Source organism: Achroia grisella, unplaced genomic scaffold (genome assembly GCF_030625045.1).
Source record: "Achroia grisella isolate CSIRO2021 unplaced genomic scaffold, CSIRO_AGI_Agris_v1 utg319, whole genome shotgun sequence".
Lineage (NCBI taxonomy): Eukaryota > Metazoa > Arthropoda > Insecta > Lepidoptera > Pyralidae > Achroia > Achroia grisella.
The window spans coordinates 1219685-1238404 of record NW_026712795.1 but is presented as its reverse complement, the minus strand read 5'-3'; the positions used below and the strand labels follow the sequence as shown (position 1 = coordinate 1238404).

The window sequence follows — 18720 nt, the reverse complement described above, 5'->3', positions numbered from 1 at the left end:
ATTAACATAATGATAGCCTATGCCACTATGGAATACGGAAGGGATTGTTAGTTAAGGGAATTAGCAGCTCCATTGCTAGCAATGTATCATGGTAGATCTACTACTATGCGAAAGCCATCGTAATTCCCAATGAATTTGCTGCAATGGGCACAAATTCCTTCACTGGTGCCCTGGCAGCGTATACCATTAGCCCAGGTGTATGCACCGTTCCATCATCAATCATAAAAAAAATAACTGCGGAACACAATTTGATATTTTGAATATTTCTGAAATTCCCACGATAGCAGAATATAACCATACAATACATATAAATGCCAATACAATAGTACTTAACTACTTAAGAGGCATCTAATTATATTAAACGAATCATTGCATGTTCCAAGCAATTTGGTAACCCTGTACTTACATCAATTATTTATTAATTTATTGAAAGTTGTAAAACGGACTGCAAGGTAGCCTATAGATAATATAAGCATCTAGGGAGATGTTTTTAGTAATGGTGACTACATGCTCCGTCGCTAATAATGTACCATTTAAGATTGATCTCAACGCAATCCCCCTTTGGAAACCATCGTGGTCAGTTCCTGGCGGCACACCGTTTTACATCCGATGGTGCGGGTTCAATTCCTCGCATTTGGGATTATTTGTATTGTTCTGGGGAAGTCGTCCTAACCCATTTGGTAATTAACGTCTAGTCTTTAGTGCAACAACCTATTAATATAGAGATTAATGTAATAAAGAGCGTGAATTATGACAATCAATAATATAAAGATGATTTTTAAATTCTTTCGTAAACGTTAGATAAAATTTCATGCAGATTATATTGTTTTATTAGGTTCGAGTAGTAAGATCAAATAACCTCGCCGTAGACGAGTAACTCCTGTTTTGACCGGGGACCATCTTTGTCATGAGGGAAGGGGATTATTAGGACTAGGCCCTATTGTTAACAATGTACCATGTCAGATCTGTCTCCATGCGGTCCCATTTGAGAACCATCGTAGTAAAATCTTCGACCTGACTTGAGGCTCAGAGTATAATCCTCCACTGGCGCACCAGTGTATACCACAAACGCAAGAGATTTTTTTTATAACACAGGGGACAAACGAGCACGCGGCTCACCTGATGGTAAGTGATTACCGCAGCCCATGAGCATCCGCAACACCAGGGGAATTGCAAGTACGTTGTCGGCCTTTTAAAAAGGAATAAGTTCTTTTCTTGAAGATTTCAAAATCATATCGGTTCAGATATACTATTCCATTGCATCATTCCATATTTATCCACATATTTTAAAAATAGAGTGTTCGAATTAGAATTTCTAATTTACTCATTCAAAAATAAACTCAAAACAAATTAAAATATTTAAAAATATAATTGTAAGTTTAACTGATCCGTCGATGTCATTGTGACTCATCACTTCGACTACAACGTTTGATGCTAATTGATGCGATGATCGAAATTTCAACGAATTTATATTTCTTAATTTCATTCTTAATGACACAGTATATTTTTGTAGACTATTGGTACCTTCGGCCCTCGGTTGTGAACCATAGACAATTTCAATTGCAAGCTACAAAAAGTAATTACCGCGTACGGAGAATTTATCAAATACAATACATAGCTTATGTCATAAAATAAAATTTTATTTAATGCCTTACCATGAAAATAGGAATGAAATAAATTTATGATTGTAATAGGTATTATAAAATTGCTGTCAACTGATTCGGTGCAGTGATGTAACATTACGTAAGTCCCATAGAATAATACCATGTCATCGGTTAACTCCATTGAGCTGCAATTCTATTATGACCTAAATTGCAACATATAACGTCTATCGTAACGAATTAGTCTTTTAATATTTGTGTACAAAAAAAGTTAGCCAACAGAATTTTTTTGCAACTTTCTATGAGTAATGCCACAGATAATGTAATTTGGGGTTTTAATGGCTTATGGAGTGGTATCAACGGGATACAAGTGGAAGATAATGGAATAAGGATGAAGTTAGATTAGATTTGTTAGCCCGTCGTCGGAGCTACGGAAGAGTACTCGTGCACATCCGGAGGCCCGGTAGAGTTTGGGGTTTTAGCCGGTAGGAGTCCGGCAGTAGATCACTATGACAAATTCACAAGGAGATATTATATTGTATACTTAAATTATTTAAGTTTACACTATAATATCTCCTCCAATTTAAATTTACAATATAATAATTAAGTTAAATTGTTTTACAATGTTCGTACTTAATTGTGCAAATACATTAAATGCCATTTGTGGCACCTGAATTAGTATTCAGATCAATTAGTAATCAGATTATATCTTAGATTAGCTGTTCCCGCTACTTCGTCCGTGTGGAATTTAACTTAACTTTTCTAAAATAAAAGTTAGCCTAAAGAACTGAATATTATTTGGTTCGTCTTAATTTATTCGTTCCATTAGTACTGGTAGGTTCAAACTAATACATTTATATCCTGCATCATCCCTTATTTCAACCCCATAGGGGTTGAATTTATCAAAATCCTATTTAAGCGAAAGTCTTCATCATAGTAGCTCCAATCTTTAATTTCAGTTCAATCATTCGAAAATCTAAGAAGATTTATACAAAATTGTGGAATGTGAAAAGGTGGAATTTATAAAAATCCTTTCTTAGAGGATGCCTACGTCATTGTAGTTTTATGCATGCAAAGTATCAGCCCGATCGGTTTAAAATTGACAAAGTTTCATACAAACTTTCATCCCCTATTTTATCCCCTTGGGGGTAGAATTGATCAAAATCCTTTCTTAGCGGATGCCTACGTCAGAACATCTACTTGCATGCCAAATTTCAGCCTGATCTGTCCAGTGGTTTGGGCTATGCGTCGATAGATCACTATGTCAGTCAGTCACCTTTGAGTTATATGTATAGATTTAGATGTCATATGCACTCATCTGGTAGATTACATTTAGTAACAAAACAAATTTTGATTACAAAAAAAATTAGAAACCAAGTATAAATTTATCCATTGTTAATAACCATAAATTTGATTAAATTTACATATGAATGCCGTCAGAAGAATTAAGAATTAATTTTATCATCTATGCATTTCCTATTGCCTCAATTTAAAAGTACCTTAAGTCTAAAGTAATAAATATTAATATTAAAAATTTCTATCTTTCCAGATAATATGCTGCCTGACCGTACTGGCCGTTTTATTGACCTGCGTGAGCGGACATGGGCGACTGATTGAGCCGCCTTCGAGGGCATCAGCGTGGCGTTACGGCTTCGACACACCACACAACTACAACGACCACGAACTGTACTGCGGTGGGTTCTCCAGACAGTGGAACAAAAATGAAGGAAAATGTGGAATTTGTGGCGACGCTTGGGACGCACCTAATCCACGCCCCCACGAATTCGGAGGAAGGTTTTACAAAGGCGTCATCGTTCGCAAATACGCTCCAAAGGACACTGTCACCATTAAAATCGAACTGACGGCGAATCACAACGGCTATTTCGAGTTCAGAGTGTGCGATGAATACAAAGGAACGACCCAGGAATGTTTAGATAAGAACGTATTAAAAATAGACGGCAAAGATGGCACCAAATTTTATCCTAAGGATGGCAATAAGGTGTATGAAATGAAATACAAATTACCTGAAGACATGGAATGTTCGCATTGCGTTATGCAATGGCGTTACATCGCTGGTAATAACTGGGGTAGCTGTGATAATGGAACGGAAGCTGTAGGATGCGGTCCCCAAGAGGAGTTTAGAGCGTGCGCAGATATTGCTATAGGCGAGAAGTTCGCTACCACTACAAGGAGACCTAGACCTTCGTACGTACCTCCGAGTAGGAAACCACCAACAGTTCCTACACCAGAGCACACCTCTGGAAGCGCATGGTACGGCATCATGGTTGCCATTGCAGCGCTGTTCGTTGCAGTGGCAGTGCTCGCTGGCATCTACTTGTACTACTACCGAGGTGGGATGAGGATAAAGAATCTTCTGAAGTCAAAGGTCCCTCCGCCGGCACCAGTTCCACCACCAAGACACAAAAGATCTTCGCTATCAAGATCTTATCCGCCAGAATTGATACCTTCGAAAGTAACATCTATTACTGATTCAGGATTCGAAACTGTAGACCTTAGATCTAAATGAGAAACATTACAGAATGGCTAAATGAGGCTTAGGTTAAGTTGACTGTAACGACCTACCACTGCCTTTAGTGATATTTTTACAAGTAGGTTAAATTGTGTTTGAACGTAGACGATGTGATTGAGCCGTGTGTTAAGAGAAATCAACGTTATTACATTGATGTTTGCCTGTATTTTATTTAATTATAATATGAAGATTTGTAAATTATAATTATTTAAATTTTATTATGTTAATAAATTGTACTTAATGTTATTTATTATTTCCCAATCAGTACGGTGCCCTAAATGTTTACAGACAGAATTATGTATGCGTAGCAAGCAAGCTAACATAACGTTAGCGTTAATATTGGCTATTAAAAAATATCTATATACAAATAATTGAACATATATCAAAATTAATTATTTGCTTTTTATGTACACACATGCAGGGCCCTCAACTGCAGCGGGTTCGATTCCTCGCACGGTACAAACATTTGCAATCATGAGTATGGTTGTGTATAGTTATGGGTGATAAATTATGTATTTTTGTAAATACACAAAAAAATGTTATCTAATTATACTTCTAGTCTAGTGCCCACAACACAAGCTCTGGTTAGCCTGTGACTACATGTCACTGTGTGAATTGTCTAATGATATTATTATTTACTAAAGAAAAGTATTTAGAATCGCATATGCGCAGGAGACAATTATTGTACTCGGACCATTGGTATATTTACTTTACTCTTTGACTCGGACACTATAGCCAGTATTTGTGAGTAGTCCTGTAATTGGTCTCACATTTACTGGTTATTTTGACAGCTAACAGCTGAAAGCTGAGTCTCGATTTCAAACTCACGACCTTTGTGGTACAAATCTAAGTAGTGAACCACAAAGCCTTGATTTTATGGCACACAAAACGACGAATAAATATTATTTGACTGATAAAACTAGTAATATTAATACAATTGGTAGGTATACCAGACGATATTTTTGTAGTTTACTACCTACTTACACCAAGTGACCCGGAAGGAATACAAAGAAAGTCACTAATATTTTCCTGTTGTTAACATTGAATATTGACGCATATTATTTTAATAACTTCAGTCAGATAAAAATAAAGATCAAGAAAATTTTGTAGGTACATATAAACATGTAGACTCTTTTCACGATGCAAACATTTTTATTTATGTTTGTATTGATCTGGGTATTTTCTATTTATATTATGTATGTATTTATAAAAAAATTATAAGTATTTATATTCATTGTCGAAAAACCATAACACGTGCTCTGATTAGCTAGAGGCTAAATGGCATTGTGTAAATTGTCTTGGGTTGTTATTATCTGTACTATTAGTGGTGCTTCAGGCGTCCATAGGCTACGGTAACCATTTACCATCAGATGGGCCGTATGCTTGTTTGCCAGCATAGTAGTATAAAAAAAAAAAAATTATAAAATCTTTTTTTCAAATATCAAGAAGATATACCAAACCCTATAGTTGACAGTCTGGTAAGTAGATTACTTATAAACCACTTTCAAGAAATAAATCAGAAAATTAAATTTAAAATTTACCATGTCATAATCTTGTGACTTGTAATCCAGAGTAACCCCGTATTTACGCACGAGAGTATGAATGGACAGCGAAATTGAACGGTATGTCTCTTTCTAGATGTTGTTTTCTAATTGTCTAAATTAATTAAACAATAAACGTTATTTAAGTGCAGTAGAGCTCAAATTCATTTTACGATTCACATTTGTGTGCCTTTCATTAATCTAGGTCTCGTTCTTAGAAATCGACTGTCAAACTGTCAATGTCAAATAATTGCTACAGCCAAAGACAAAAATCGCAAACAAACGTGCTGTGAAAAAGCGTAAAAAGAACTAAAAACGCGTATTATTTAAAGGAAAATATCATTTTATAAATGAAAAATGCCGGTGCGGCCACAGCACATGCATGACGGAGGTATTGTGGAGCGTCGGCTACGTCCCATTTACGGTAAAAACTTCTAGTTCGACTTTTCTATTTTTCGAAACAACCTCCCCGGAGGTGTACGATGCCCATTGAAAATAAGGCAACTTATACATTTTTCAGACTGGTTGGACAATGGAAACAATAAAAAAGCACTTCAGGAAGCAGAGAAAGTGCTCAAAAAGAGCCCATCCTTGCAGGCGGCTCGGGCTTTGAAAGCGCTAGCTCTTTTTAGGTTAGGTAAGGGGCCGGAGGCGCATGCCGTGTTAGATGCACTGGCTGAAGAGAAACCGAGCGATGACACAACTCTACAGGCGATGACGATATCGTATAGGGAGTCCCAACAATGTAAGTTAATATAGAACATTTTATCCTGCTAAAACAATTCCTAATCAGTGCATGACATCAATATCATTAATACACTAATGAATATATATTAAAACTACTATTTAGAATAGACTGTTCTATAGTCATTTGTTCTTTAAAGAATTTATTTATTTGTTCAAATTAATGTATGTTGCAAGACTACAGAATCAACTAAACATGTCGATCCTCTGAATATTAATACTGGTAGTAATTTTCTATATATCTAAGAAATTATAACACTTATTATGTTAGTAATTTAATCAATCAACATTGCAATTTAAATATAGAATATTTATACCCCATCAAATGGAGAAAAGGATGCCTTATATTTAAGCATACAACCGAAAAAAAATCAATAAAGTTTAACAATAAATTGTTAATAATTGTAATTTAAAATACATCATAGATCAAACTGTGCAATAGAATATAAAAAAATAATTGTTGATCTGAGTAAAGATGAAATACAATGCTAGTTTATTTATATTCTTTAGATACTATACACTATTTATTTATTTATTATTATAATGCATTATTCAGTTAGATATAGATTAAGTTATGTTTATTACCAATATAATTGATGAATTATTACAAACTTGCTTAAATGAAAAACTATATTAACCCATCAAGTGATTTTAAAGTGTGCTTATGCAAGTAAGTGTGTTTTTTATTTGTAATAAATCTTTCAGACAAAGACAAACAAGACACATTATCCTAGATATCCTCATATTTTTAAATTTATTTTATAAATCTACTCTTGGCATATTAAATATCTCATCTTGGCATTTAAAAATTATATTTTTTATTTCCCACAGTGCAAAAAGTGTGTGCGCTGTATGAGGCAGCAGTGAAAGTGGAACCAACGAGTGAGGAGTTACATTCTCACCTGTTCATGTCGTATGTTCGCGTCGGTGACCATCGTTCACAGCAGCGAGCGGCCATGGTGCTGTACAAGTTTGCACCAAAGAATCCATACTACTTCTGGGCTGTTATGAGTATTATACTGCAGGTATGTTACTAAAGTTTGTATATGCTGCTATTGATGGACTACTATATTTAAAATTTGCCAATTATAATCAGCATACAGGTATAGAAAAGACTTAGTAATATTGTCAACATGTTAAATTTCTGATTATGGATGAATTTTTGTTACTCCTTCATGCAAAAACTATTGAACTGATTTTGATGATTACAGTAATATAGCTTATGCATCAGAATAACATATAGGCTATATTTTTTAATCAATTTTATATATTGAAATTTTATGTGGGTTACTGTGGGCACAGATAGTGTACAAATATAAGAAAAGGGTTTATTTGCCGTAAAGGTGATGTTACTGTATAAATTACTTCTAAAATTACACCAATTACAAACACAGCATAGATGAGGTATAAAAAATTACATATACAAAGAGATGGAGGTGGCTTTATGTGCCGTATGTGCAGATGAATAAGCAACCAATTCAGCATAAAGCTACACATAAATTGCTGCACTCATATTCTGCTAGCGATACTTCAAAGTATATATTAGTATATGTATTAACTTCTAGCTCTTATATCATACAGGCTAAAACAAGTGATGATATCCCAAAGAGAAACATACTTCTCTCCCTGGCTCAACGAATGGTAGACAATTTTATAACTGACAAAAAAATGGAGGCTGAACAAGAAGCTCGACTATATATCATGATTTTGGAGCTTCAAGAGAAATGGGAAGACATCCTGAAATTTATCCAAAGTCCATTGTATGGACAATTAGTGCCAGGATCAACGGCTCAAGCTTGTATACCATATTTAACGAAGTTAGGACACTGGCGGAAACTTAATTTACTCTGCAAGGAGTTGTTATGGGATAATCAAGATCGTTGGGATTATTACTTGCCATACTTCGATTCGGTTTTCCATCTGATGAAGGAGCCTGTCTCGGAGACTGAAAGTACAGCTGATGATACAGCAGAGAAGTGCCATGAGTTCATATGCCAGCTGGTGGAAAGTATATCGTCAGGACGGAGATTACGAGGCCCTTATCTTGCTAGATTAGAGCTATGGAAACGGTTGTCAGTTGATGGAGACCCTACAGCGTTACTTGGCAGTGGAATGGCATTGTGTGTACAGTATTTGAGGGTGTTTGCAAATAAACCATGTGCCGTGCCAGATTTGAGACCGTATTTGGCGATGATACCACAGCAGGAGAGGGAGGAACACAGCAGAGACTTCCTAACTTGTTTAGGATTTGACGAAAATAGTGAACCAACAACGGTGAGTTATTTTTTACTCCTTTAATGTTTATAATAAAATTTTTACTATTTGTGAATTCTAAATGAACTGATAAATGAAATAAATATATAAAATGAGAACGAGATAGACAGCACGCGACGCCAACTAGCGCATTCCTACGTACTCAATTGTGCGTGCTTTAGCGCTTTTTAAATAATTAGTTATCAACGCAAAATTGCGGCCATTTAACTTTGTAGCAAAAATATAATTATAGGTTTGTTATAGGTATTAGATACATTTTATTTTCTGGAAAATAAAACCTGTGCAACAGAAAACAACCTTCAAATATTTTAATATGATATGCGCAAAACTGTGAACACAAAAAAATATTAAATGACTATGAACAATTGAATGTGAACTAAAAATTAAAAAAACCCATACGATTGCGCGTGCTCGCTGACTGGGCGCGCTAAATCGTGTGCGTTCTTCATCGCATATAAAATAATATGTCGTGTAAACGAAGGTAGTAATTAAACAATTATTTTTTTTATTATTGCAATGGCAGACTGAAGATATCCAACGGCACGTGTCGTGCATCGGCGCGTGGCGTCTGTCGGCGGCGCGGCTGGACGCGTCGCAGTGCGTGCAGCTGGCGGACACACTGCGCCGCCACTACCTCCGCTCCGTAGAGCGGGGACTGCTCACGGCCACCTCCACGGAGCTCTGCGCCACAGATCTCTATGGAATACTCGCCGCGCACCACTACTTCTATGCCGGTAACGTAGAACGAGAAATGTACACAACAAACATTCATCATGATCATTGCTTTGCCTTTATCCTAATATTTGGGTACCAGTATGTCGTCCTCTTCCACTGATCCCAATCTACTGTCATATCTAGTATACTCTCCTTTTATTATTTATACGTATCATTTTTCATACAATCCATCCATCTTTTTTTCGGTCGTCCTGTCGTACACATCTAAACATTATCTGTACAAATGAATAAAATTGTATCTGTAATATTTGCAAAAAAAAGCTTTACATAAGCGTGCCAAACAAAAAGCAGTCTAATTTACTTAAAGCTATTTCTTACAGACATATACGTATTTGAAAATATATAAGGTACTTACATCAAAAAATTAATAAAAAAAATATTGTCACTGTCAGTTTCTTCTGGCTCATATCTGAAACGCCTGGACCTATGAATTAAGATGTCGACGTCTTAAGCTACAGTTGCCAATTCGCGGTCTCCACTTTAGAACACGTATACTCCAGCGACAGTGAGCCAAACTGTATCTGTTTGTTATATTTCATAGCGATGCAGCAACAGAGTTCGTCACCAGTGATGGAAGCAATATGCCTCCTAGAGTTAGTGCTTCACAATTCACCCGCCAACTTTCATGCCAAGCTGTTGCTGATCAAACTTTACCATTTTCTAGGTAAGTCATAAGTAATATTATACCTGATTCGAGAAATTTATTTCTGTCTGAAAGTTTATGTTGTAACGTGTTCATTATGTTTGTACACTTACTGGTAAATTCTTTATTTGTTCGCTGTGATCGTCGATATTGTCGTATCGTTGTGTGCTGTAAAAAAATATTCTATTTTCTTCTAAATCTCACTTCAGTTTTGAGTGGGGAGGAATTAATCTTAAATTTCACTTCGTGTCACTAAGGGGTGGTAAAAAAAAGGTTAAAAAAAAAAGACACGACGTGATCAATAGACAGTCCCTTATGTAACCACGCATCTTTCACAAGTAGAGAATGTTGTAAGGTGACCGCACGTGTTTTACGAAGAGGAGATGTCGTAAGATCGATTGACCGCAGAAGTTTTACGAAGAGAGAACGTTGTAAGGTCGGCGACCGCGCATCTTTTACAAATAGAGAAAGTTGCGAGGTCGGTGACCGCGTATGTTTTCCATATATGAGTGCGGCGGGTGTGGGTGTGCGTGCGCAGGAAACGCGTGGTGCGCGGACCGCGTGTACGCGCGGCTGGAGGCGAAGCACGTGCAGCTGGTGTCGCTGGGCTGGCTGCACGCCGCGCGCCTGCCCGCCGCCGCCGCCGCCGCGCGCGCGCTGCAGCTGCTCGCCGACACCGCCGCCTTCCACGCGCACCACGCCAAGGACGTGAGTACCCGCGCCGGCGCCCCGCCGCCCTGGACTATTTTTCACGGAGCTTCTATTTTTGCTTTGCTCTACGACTCCGTAATAAAATAGTACGCACTGTTATTTTATATTGTACTCATAAAGTATGTTCCGATTGTATTGTAATATTTCGCCACAGAGCGTGGAACACCTGACGTATGCGTACAAGTATGGTACGTTCGAGAAGTTGGTGGAGTTGCGCGCATGGAGCGATCGGCTGGAACGCTGTGCGTGGTGTGCGTTCGTGGCCCGGGAGAGGGCGCTGCTGTCGCTGCTGGCCGGGCCCCCCGCGCCTCTGCACGCCCCCTCGCGACTGCCCGCTGCCCCCACGTGAGTACTACCGGCCCCCAGCGCCCCTGCACGCCCCCTCGCGCCTGCTCACCCCTGCACACCCTCTCGTGTCTGCCTGCCGCCCCACGTGAGTACTGCCAGCCCCTCCGCGCTCTTGCATGCCCCCTGTTATTATTTCTGAATTTTACAGTACAACATTGAATGCTACTAATTTTATTCGGACTGAAACAATATGTTTATTGTCACCAACAAATTCAAAATCTTATTCTTAATTTATTACTTAAGATATGTAGATTGATTGATATAATTGTTACAGTGACAACCGCGATTTAAACGTCATTCTTAGCTGGGAGCCACCCCAATGTCAGGACGAAGAGTTAAAGTCTCGAACATTCGAACAAGAGATGGACTATTTGCGACTAAAAGACGCGTTAGTGTCGGCAATAGCGTTGTGTATCGAGTCGGCCGACAGTCGACCGACGAAGGACAAGCGGCCGCAGTACGAGGAACTCGACACGTGTATAGAGGCCTTTAGTACTGCAATAGAAAAGTGTAAAGAAAAGTACAGTGCGCCGGAGAAAATTAGTATATCGGGTCCTTTTCCTTCTAGAATTATAGGTGAGTTTAAAGTTTTAATAATAAATTGTTATATAATGTATACAATTTTGGCCTTCACGAATAACATCTTACTAATATATTAAACGCGAAAGCTTTTGAGTATAGATGGTTATTTGCATGGGTGAATATCTTGTTACTCTTTCACGCAAAACCTACTGAACGGATTTTGATGAACCTTTACAGCTATAATTATACGTCAGAATAACACATAGGCTATAAAAAAAAGATATGTAAATTGGGCGACATATAATGATAAAGCAAGTGTGATGCAGAAGAAGTTGTGCGTGTCAGCTAGTAAGATATGTTTATTTTAAAAGAGTAGTCCAAGTTGCGGTTTTACAACTGGTCAGTAACAATCAGAACTCCCCCGGGCAGCGTTCGTGAATTCGGAAGTGCCATACCGGGAGCTGTACGCGTGGACGCTGCGGATGACGCGCGCCCTGGCGGCGGCCGACACGGCGGCCGCGCACCACGCCGCCGACCGCGCCGCCGCCCTGCTGCGGGCCGCCCCCGCCGCGCTGCGGGCCGCCGGCCCCGCGGGGGGCGGGGGGGACCACGCCGCGCGGGCCCGCGACCGCCTCGAGCACCTCTCCAACTACCTAGAGGTACTCACCTGTCGCTACATACAGTGCGGCGGGCCGCCCCCGCCGCGCTGCGGGCCGCCGGCCCCGCGGGGGGCGGGGGGACCACGCCGCGCGGGCCCGCGACCGCCTCGAGCACCTCTCCAACTACCTAGAGGTACTCACCTGTCGCTACATACAGTGCTGCGGGCCGCCCCCGCCGCGCTGCGGGCCGCCGGCCCCGCGGGGGGCGGGGGGGACCACGCCGCGCGGGCCCGCGACCGCCTCGAGCACCTCTCCAACTACCTAGAGGTACTCACCTGTCGCTACATACAGTGCTGCGGGCCGCCCCCGCCGCGCTGCGGGCCGCCGCCCCCGCGGGGGGCAGGGGGGACCACGCCGCGGGGGGCGGGGGGGACCACGCCGCGCGGGCCCGCGACCGCCTCGAGCACCTTTCCAACTACCTAGAGGTACTCACCTGTCGCTACATACAGTGCTGCGGGCCGCCCCCGCCGCGCTGCGGGCCGCCGCCCCCGCGGGGGGCGGGGGGGACCACGCCGCGCGGGCCCGCGACCGCCTCGAGCACCTCTCCAACTACCTAGAGGTACTCACCTGTCGCTACATACAGTGCTGCGGGCCGCCCCCGCCGCGCTGCGGGCCGCCGGCCCCGCGGGGGGCGGGGGGGACCACGCCGCGCGGGCCCGCGACCGCCTCGAGCACCTCTCCAACTACCTAGAGGTACTCACCTGTCGCTACATACAGTGCTGCGGGCCGCCCCCGCCGCGCTGCGGGCCGCCGGCCCCGCGGGGGCGGGGGGACCACGCCGCGCGGGCCCGCGACCGCCTCGAGCACCTCTCCAACTACCTAGAGGTACTCACCTGTCGCTACATACAGTGCTGCGGGCCGCCCCCGCCGCGCTGCGGGCCGCCGCCCCCGCGGGGGGCAGGGCGGACCACGCCGCGGGGGGCAGGGGTGACCACGCCGCGGGGGGCAGGGCGGACCACGCCGCGGGGGGCAGGGGGGACCACGCCCCGGGGGGCAGGGGGGACCACGCCGCGGGGGGCGGGGGGACCACGCCGCGGGGGGCGGGGGGACCACGCCGCGGAGGGCAGGGGGGACCACGCCGCGGGGGGCAGGGGGACCACGCCGCGCGGGCCCGCAACCGCCTCGAGCACCTCTCCAACTACCTAGAGGTACTCACCTGTCGCTACACACAGTGCTGCGGGCCGCCGCTGTCGGTGCGGGGGACGCCGCTGCTCCAATCTGTCCCTACACATAGTGCGACGTATTTTGCACGTCAATGTTAGGGAGTAATACTTAAAAATGAAATTATTAATTGTAAATTAGTGTAAACAATTTGCTTACATATTATACAGGACTCCTTACATTCCAGCCGCTAGCTGGCAGGACATTCCTTATTTTTAAATATTTATATTTAATATGAATATACTGATACTCTTTCATTTTGCGCCTTTAATTACTATCGTTGGCTGCGTGATGCTGCCTGGTGATACCAATATTCTAATGCTACATTGTTTTAAAAAGTAAAGGCTTACGTAATGTATAAATGTAAACAAAAATATGTATCGTTTCATAGATTATATAAGCAATAGAATGCTTATGTAAGTGCAGTAATTACTTTACATAATAATTTTCAAAGAAAAATATATTTGTTATCAATTATCCAGTACCCAGAACTCAAACTCTGCTTAGCTTGGGACTAGATTGCACTGTGTGAATTGTCCTGCTTTATTATTTTTATTAATTCGACAACTTCACTTCTGTTTCAGTTCATAGGAATCATCACGTTCTTATTAGGCGTGTGCAACGAATTGACGACACCGTTGAACACTAAAAAGTCTAAAAAGAAAACTAACCAATCCCCTGACGAGGTGAAAACGACCCAACTCCTCAACGCACTGAACGAGACTGTCCAAGACAGCATCACAATTCTAGAAGATATATTCGAGAACTGGCCTCAATATGAGTTCCAAACGACTCTACAAGAAGAATTCTCAATCGTAAATTTAGAAAAATACCAAAGCCCAATCGAGAAGTTAAAGCAAGGAAGGCTAGACATAATAGCGGACGTTATGAATATATTAAGCAAGAAAACAAAGTATTTGAAGAGTCTTATACAGTGAAGTGGCCTTGTCATTTAGGTGCATAATGTCTAAATTATATCGTGGTTGCACTGCCCAAGCGATGCGACATTTTGCTTTTGAAGCGAAATGTAAGAATGGCTTTAGGCAATATCCAATCCAATCCATTATATTGTAGTAATAAAAAATTCACCCTAATAGAACAGATTAATCATTGAACCTTTTATAATTCCGAGCGTGAAACAGAATATATGTATATGTAGTTTGTGATAATCATACATATTGTATGATCCACATCCACGTAGTAAACGTTTTAGTAAAAAAATAACTGCATCCGAATACCGGCGCATTAACAAAAGTAAATTCCTTTTTAAATTAACACCAATAAACTAATATTTGTTACCATACGACAAAGAATTTACTGACGTATTTATTACAAGCGTGAATATAAAATTGAACAACCGAATTTACGATAGAGAATCTTTTATCATTGTATTAATACGTGAAGCAAAAACTTACACCTTTTTTATGAAAATTGCTCGGATGGAGAACTATGAAATTTCACATACTTATAGTTTATATAGATAAATAGTAGAGTACTATTTTTTGTTTAAATATCCATAAAATAATATTACATACACTATTATGTATTCAATACACGCATAGATGTATATATGTTTTTGACAATAGAAATTTAATAATGTTCAAATTTATAAATCATTGGGCAAAAAATCAAACAAAACATAAACTTTTTACTAAGCCATTACCGCTTCGCTTTCGCAGTGCAATATAAACCTATCACAAACATATCTTGTAAATACTCGTCACATACAATTATTTTAATTCCCTTGTGAATAATAAATTTAATTTGCATTGTATATGCTTGATATAAATGGCAGAGTTGTATGGAATGTATATTATGAATTATATTTATTTGATAGAGTTCAAAGACCCGAAACTTGTACTTATATAACGCTGTCGGTATTGTTTCGTTTATTATAAAGACATTAAAACATGGTAAATAAAGACTTATGGTAGGGAATACGGTGTAAGGAATATCTATCCTCAATTGTTATTTGATAAAAACAATGTTCATAATTGAAAATGACTGCCTGCCAACTCATATGCTAAATCTACATATTTCCCAGCTTTTCTTTGCTTGAAAAAAAAACCCTTATGGAGCCCACCCCGTGGGAGAATGGCCCCAGGGTTCTGTGACACTCCTACTCACTATAAACTCTCCAAAGATGTCCCTCGTCCAACGTCACCTAACTCAAAAATGATATGATATGGAAAATGCACTCTAATGTTTTAACTTTAAAGTCTAATTTCAATTTTCATTAAATCAATGGATTAGGGTACATATTCCTTAACCCGGATCTTAGACTATTAGTAAAAAAATTTGTTTGTAAGTATCTCTGTTTCAAATATTTCTGTCGGCCAGTAGCTTGCTTTATAAGTTGTATTGAGGTATGAAGGGAGAGATTACAGAACAGGTAGCATGACGCGGTAATTCTCAGGAATGGCAATATATCATGTCACAGTCATTACATACATGACGTGTTGTTCGTGGTGCTTGTTCATGTATATAAACCACGATTACCACTTACAGTCAGGTGGTACAGTCTGTTTGCCATTTCAGTTGCGCAATAAAATATTTTTGTCATTCGATTGTCTATGTATTAATTATATTTGCAAACAACTCTCTATAAATTTGCAATTGTCGATCAGTTCACACATAACACTTTCAATTTCAATGGTTTTATAAAATAAATTATTGGACAGCGTTACATAACAATTCTTATGTTTGATAATGAAACAAAATGTATCTAAACCAACCTAATTGTAGGAACTGTGAAACTAGTATTATTCTTCAAATGGTTCAAAATCAACTCTTAGGCTCCTCGTATACAATGCCCAAATGCTGCCTAACGTTTCGAAGGCGCATTTGGTTTCTACGCCGCGTCCTCGTCGATGACGCACTAATGGCACGACTGATCGACTGTATATTAGCAGCCTATAGAGTCGACCGACTGTATATTAGCAGCCATTTCGTTTGTTACAATAAAGTGTCTGAATAACCAAAATTAAATAATTATCAGTATTTTATTCTTGTGTATTTTACATGAATTTTATTATCGTGATAGTACTAAATTACGTACTCTTATCCTAGCTGGGTTGTTTAACAAACCATCTTGCCATTGATGGCAAAAACTTATTTTAATAAGTAGGTAACAAATAAATATTTAACTACTAATATAATCTAAACATACTATATACAATGGTAATATCTCCGGTCTGTCTGTTTGTAGCATAAATATTACAAATGTATCTTTTTTACGTACTTACACAGGAGTAGTCACTTTTGCTTTAATGTGACATTACTTTCAACTATTACTAAAAACCAATATTCGTTTCCGATGTATGTTTCTCGAAGTGATAAGATCAAATAATGGGGTCTAACTTACTTGTTTTTACACCTACATTTGGTACAAGTGGCGACTTATTTATGTACTGTCAGCAAAAAAATTATTCTTAGATCAAATTCTTTTAAGGATCATTTTTCTTTTTGCTGTTGTCAAGACTAACTAAACGAGAATTCTGTGAAAAGGTCAGACGCTAGTGTTTATAATACACCTGTCCACAGTTATGGGATCTAGTTGTCACTGAAAAAAATGTTTAAACTGGTCAAGTTATTTTAAATAATTTTTATCCATCACAAATATACAATGAAAAATTTCCCCCTTTATAATATTAGTATAGAGTTACGATTGCATTTTATAAGTGAACATACAAGGAATTTTCAATTTCGGAAAATACTATTTCTTACTTGATAACGAATTGACTGATTACGGAGTAACATATTTATGTAATAAGCTATATCTATATTTCTTATTATCGGCCTTTATACATACCATTTAATATCACCAGGGAAATGTTTTCCAAAATCTTCAAAGAAATGTAGTCACATTCACGCTTTCATGAAGTCCAAACTCGTGTCGGAGTCGCAAAATTCATTGGTGCTCAAAACGTGTGCATCGCTCTCAAGAGATGTAGAAACGAAATTATAAATTGTCTTCTGCCTAATTGTTTACATGATGTAACAAGTTGTATGTTGTATTGTTTATACCTAAGAGTGATGACTTGCTATTTTGTATTTAATTATAACTTATACCATCCTTTGTTGTTTTATTTTCTTACTACTTGTTACCAGTGAGTAAGTCTGCTATTTTTAGATAAAAAATTACAAATGTCCATCCTCGCTGTGCAATCTATCTTTACGTAAAATTTTTTCGTTTGCTTATTAGAATGTAAAAACAGAAGTAGAGAAATATTTATAATTATTATCATTATTTAGTGTCCGATCGAAGTAAACTTTAATTTCATTTAAATATAAATTCGTATATTCATATTCTTCGTATTCGTTAGTAATTTGCTTTAAAGTTTAAATACTTGACGCTGAAAGTAGAGAACGAACAATTACTTAAATTCAATCAATTCATATTTATCGAATAATAGAGCTATTAAGATGACTCCACAGTTATTTATGACTATTATTTATCTGATCAAACTGTTAATTAATATTTACTTTGAAAACTTGGAATATATTTGAAGAAATTTCTCCTCCTTCGTTTTAATTCCTTTAAATTAATTTGATCATATACAAATAATTTGGTTTGATCTTTACGACCAAATAAACAACTTATGCAATATAAATCGTCGTACTAGAGAAATAATATTTTTACAATATAAAAATACTGTTTCTATAGTACAACAAAAATATTTGTTAGAGGTAATGGTTAGTAAAGGGAACTAAAGGCTCTATTACCAGCAATGAACCATGACATTTCGACCTCCACACGGTCTGCCTGAAACTTATCGTGATAAATTCATCACGATAGGCTCACGGCCGACTTATTCCATATACTGAAAGACAATAATAATAGGTCTGGACAATTCACACAGCGCCATCTAGTTCACATCTAAACAGAGCTTGTGTTATGGACCAGACAACTAATAGAAAAACAAATATATTTTGTAAAGGCATCCAAACCAAAACAAACAATCATATTCATGAAGACAAATGTTTGCATCGTGCCAGAAATTGAAACCGCAACTATCTAACCGGCAAGCGATCTTTCAGTTTACCATCGCATACTGTAGCGCAAGCATATATTATATATGTATTTGTGTATGTATACATATAGTATTATATTAATTAAAAATACACATGTTTACATAACTTTTATATTTATTTACAATATTGTACAATACTGTAGCAACATGAATCTTTAGGGCCACTGTACAAAAATACATGATATCGGAATTATAATAGTCATACAGTCTGAATAGTG

At 39.0% G+C, this 18720-nt stretch overlaps 2 protein-coding genes across 2 annotated transcripts in view; both read left to right on the top strand.

The window, feature by feature from the left end:
* The window catches only part of LOC131843548 (uncharacterized), a 38330-nt gene extending 33993 nt beyond the window's left edge, over positions 1-4337 (top strand). The window contains exon 2 of the mRNA XM_059192221.1: positions 3151-4337. Within this exon, the coding sequence (XP_059048204.1) occupies positions 3151-4128 (978 nt within the window). The 3' untranslated portion in view covers positions 4129-4337. The remainder of the gene's footprint in view (positions 1-3150) is intronic.
* Positions 4338-5947: 1610 nt separating this feature from the next.
* Positions 5948-14595, top strand: LOC131843560 (phagocyte signaling-impaired protein). The gene is made up of 11 exons (XM_059192233.1): positions 5948-6096; positions 6193-6417; positions 7248-7441; positions 7998-8690; positions 9214-9424; positions 9967-10089; positions 10607-10776; positions 10934-11124; positions 11402-11703; positions 12079-12308; positions 14054-14595. The coding sequence occupies exons 1-11, from the start codon at positions 6030-6032 to the stop codon at positions 14405-14407; spliced, it is 2760 nt and encodes a 919-aa protein (XP_059048216.1). The 5' UTR covers positions 5948-6029; the 3' UTR covers positions 14408-14595.
* The last annotated feature ends 4125 nt before the right edge of the window (positions 14596-18720 follow it).

Bases quoted from the DNA above. Each gene is read 5' to 3' on its own strand.
- LOC131843560 (XM_059192233.1), top strand. From the start codon at position 6,030: ATGCCGGTGCGGCCACAGCACATGCATGACGGAGGTATTGTGGAGCGT. The intron at 7,442-7,997 runs GTATGTTACTAA...TATATCATACAG, and splicing joins TTATGAGTATTATACTGCAG to GCTAAAACAAGTGATGATAT. The intron at 11,704-12,078 runs GTGAGTTTAAAG...TCCCCCGGGCAG, and splicing joins TTTTCCTTCTAGAATTATAG to CGTTCGTGAATTCGGAAGTG.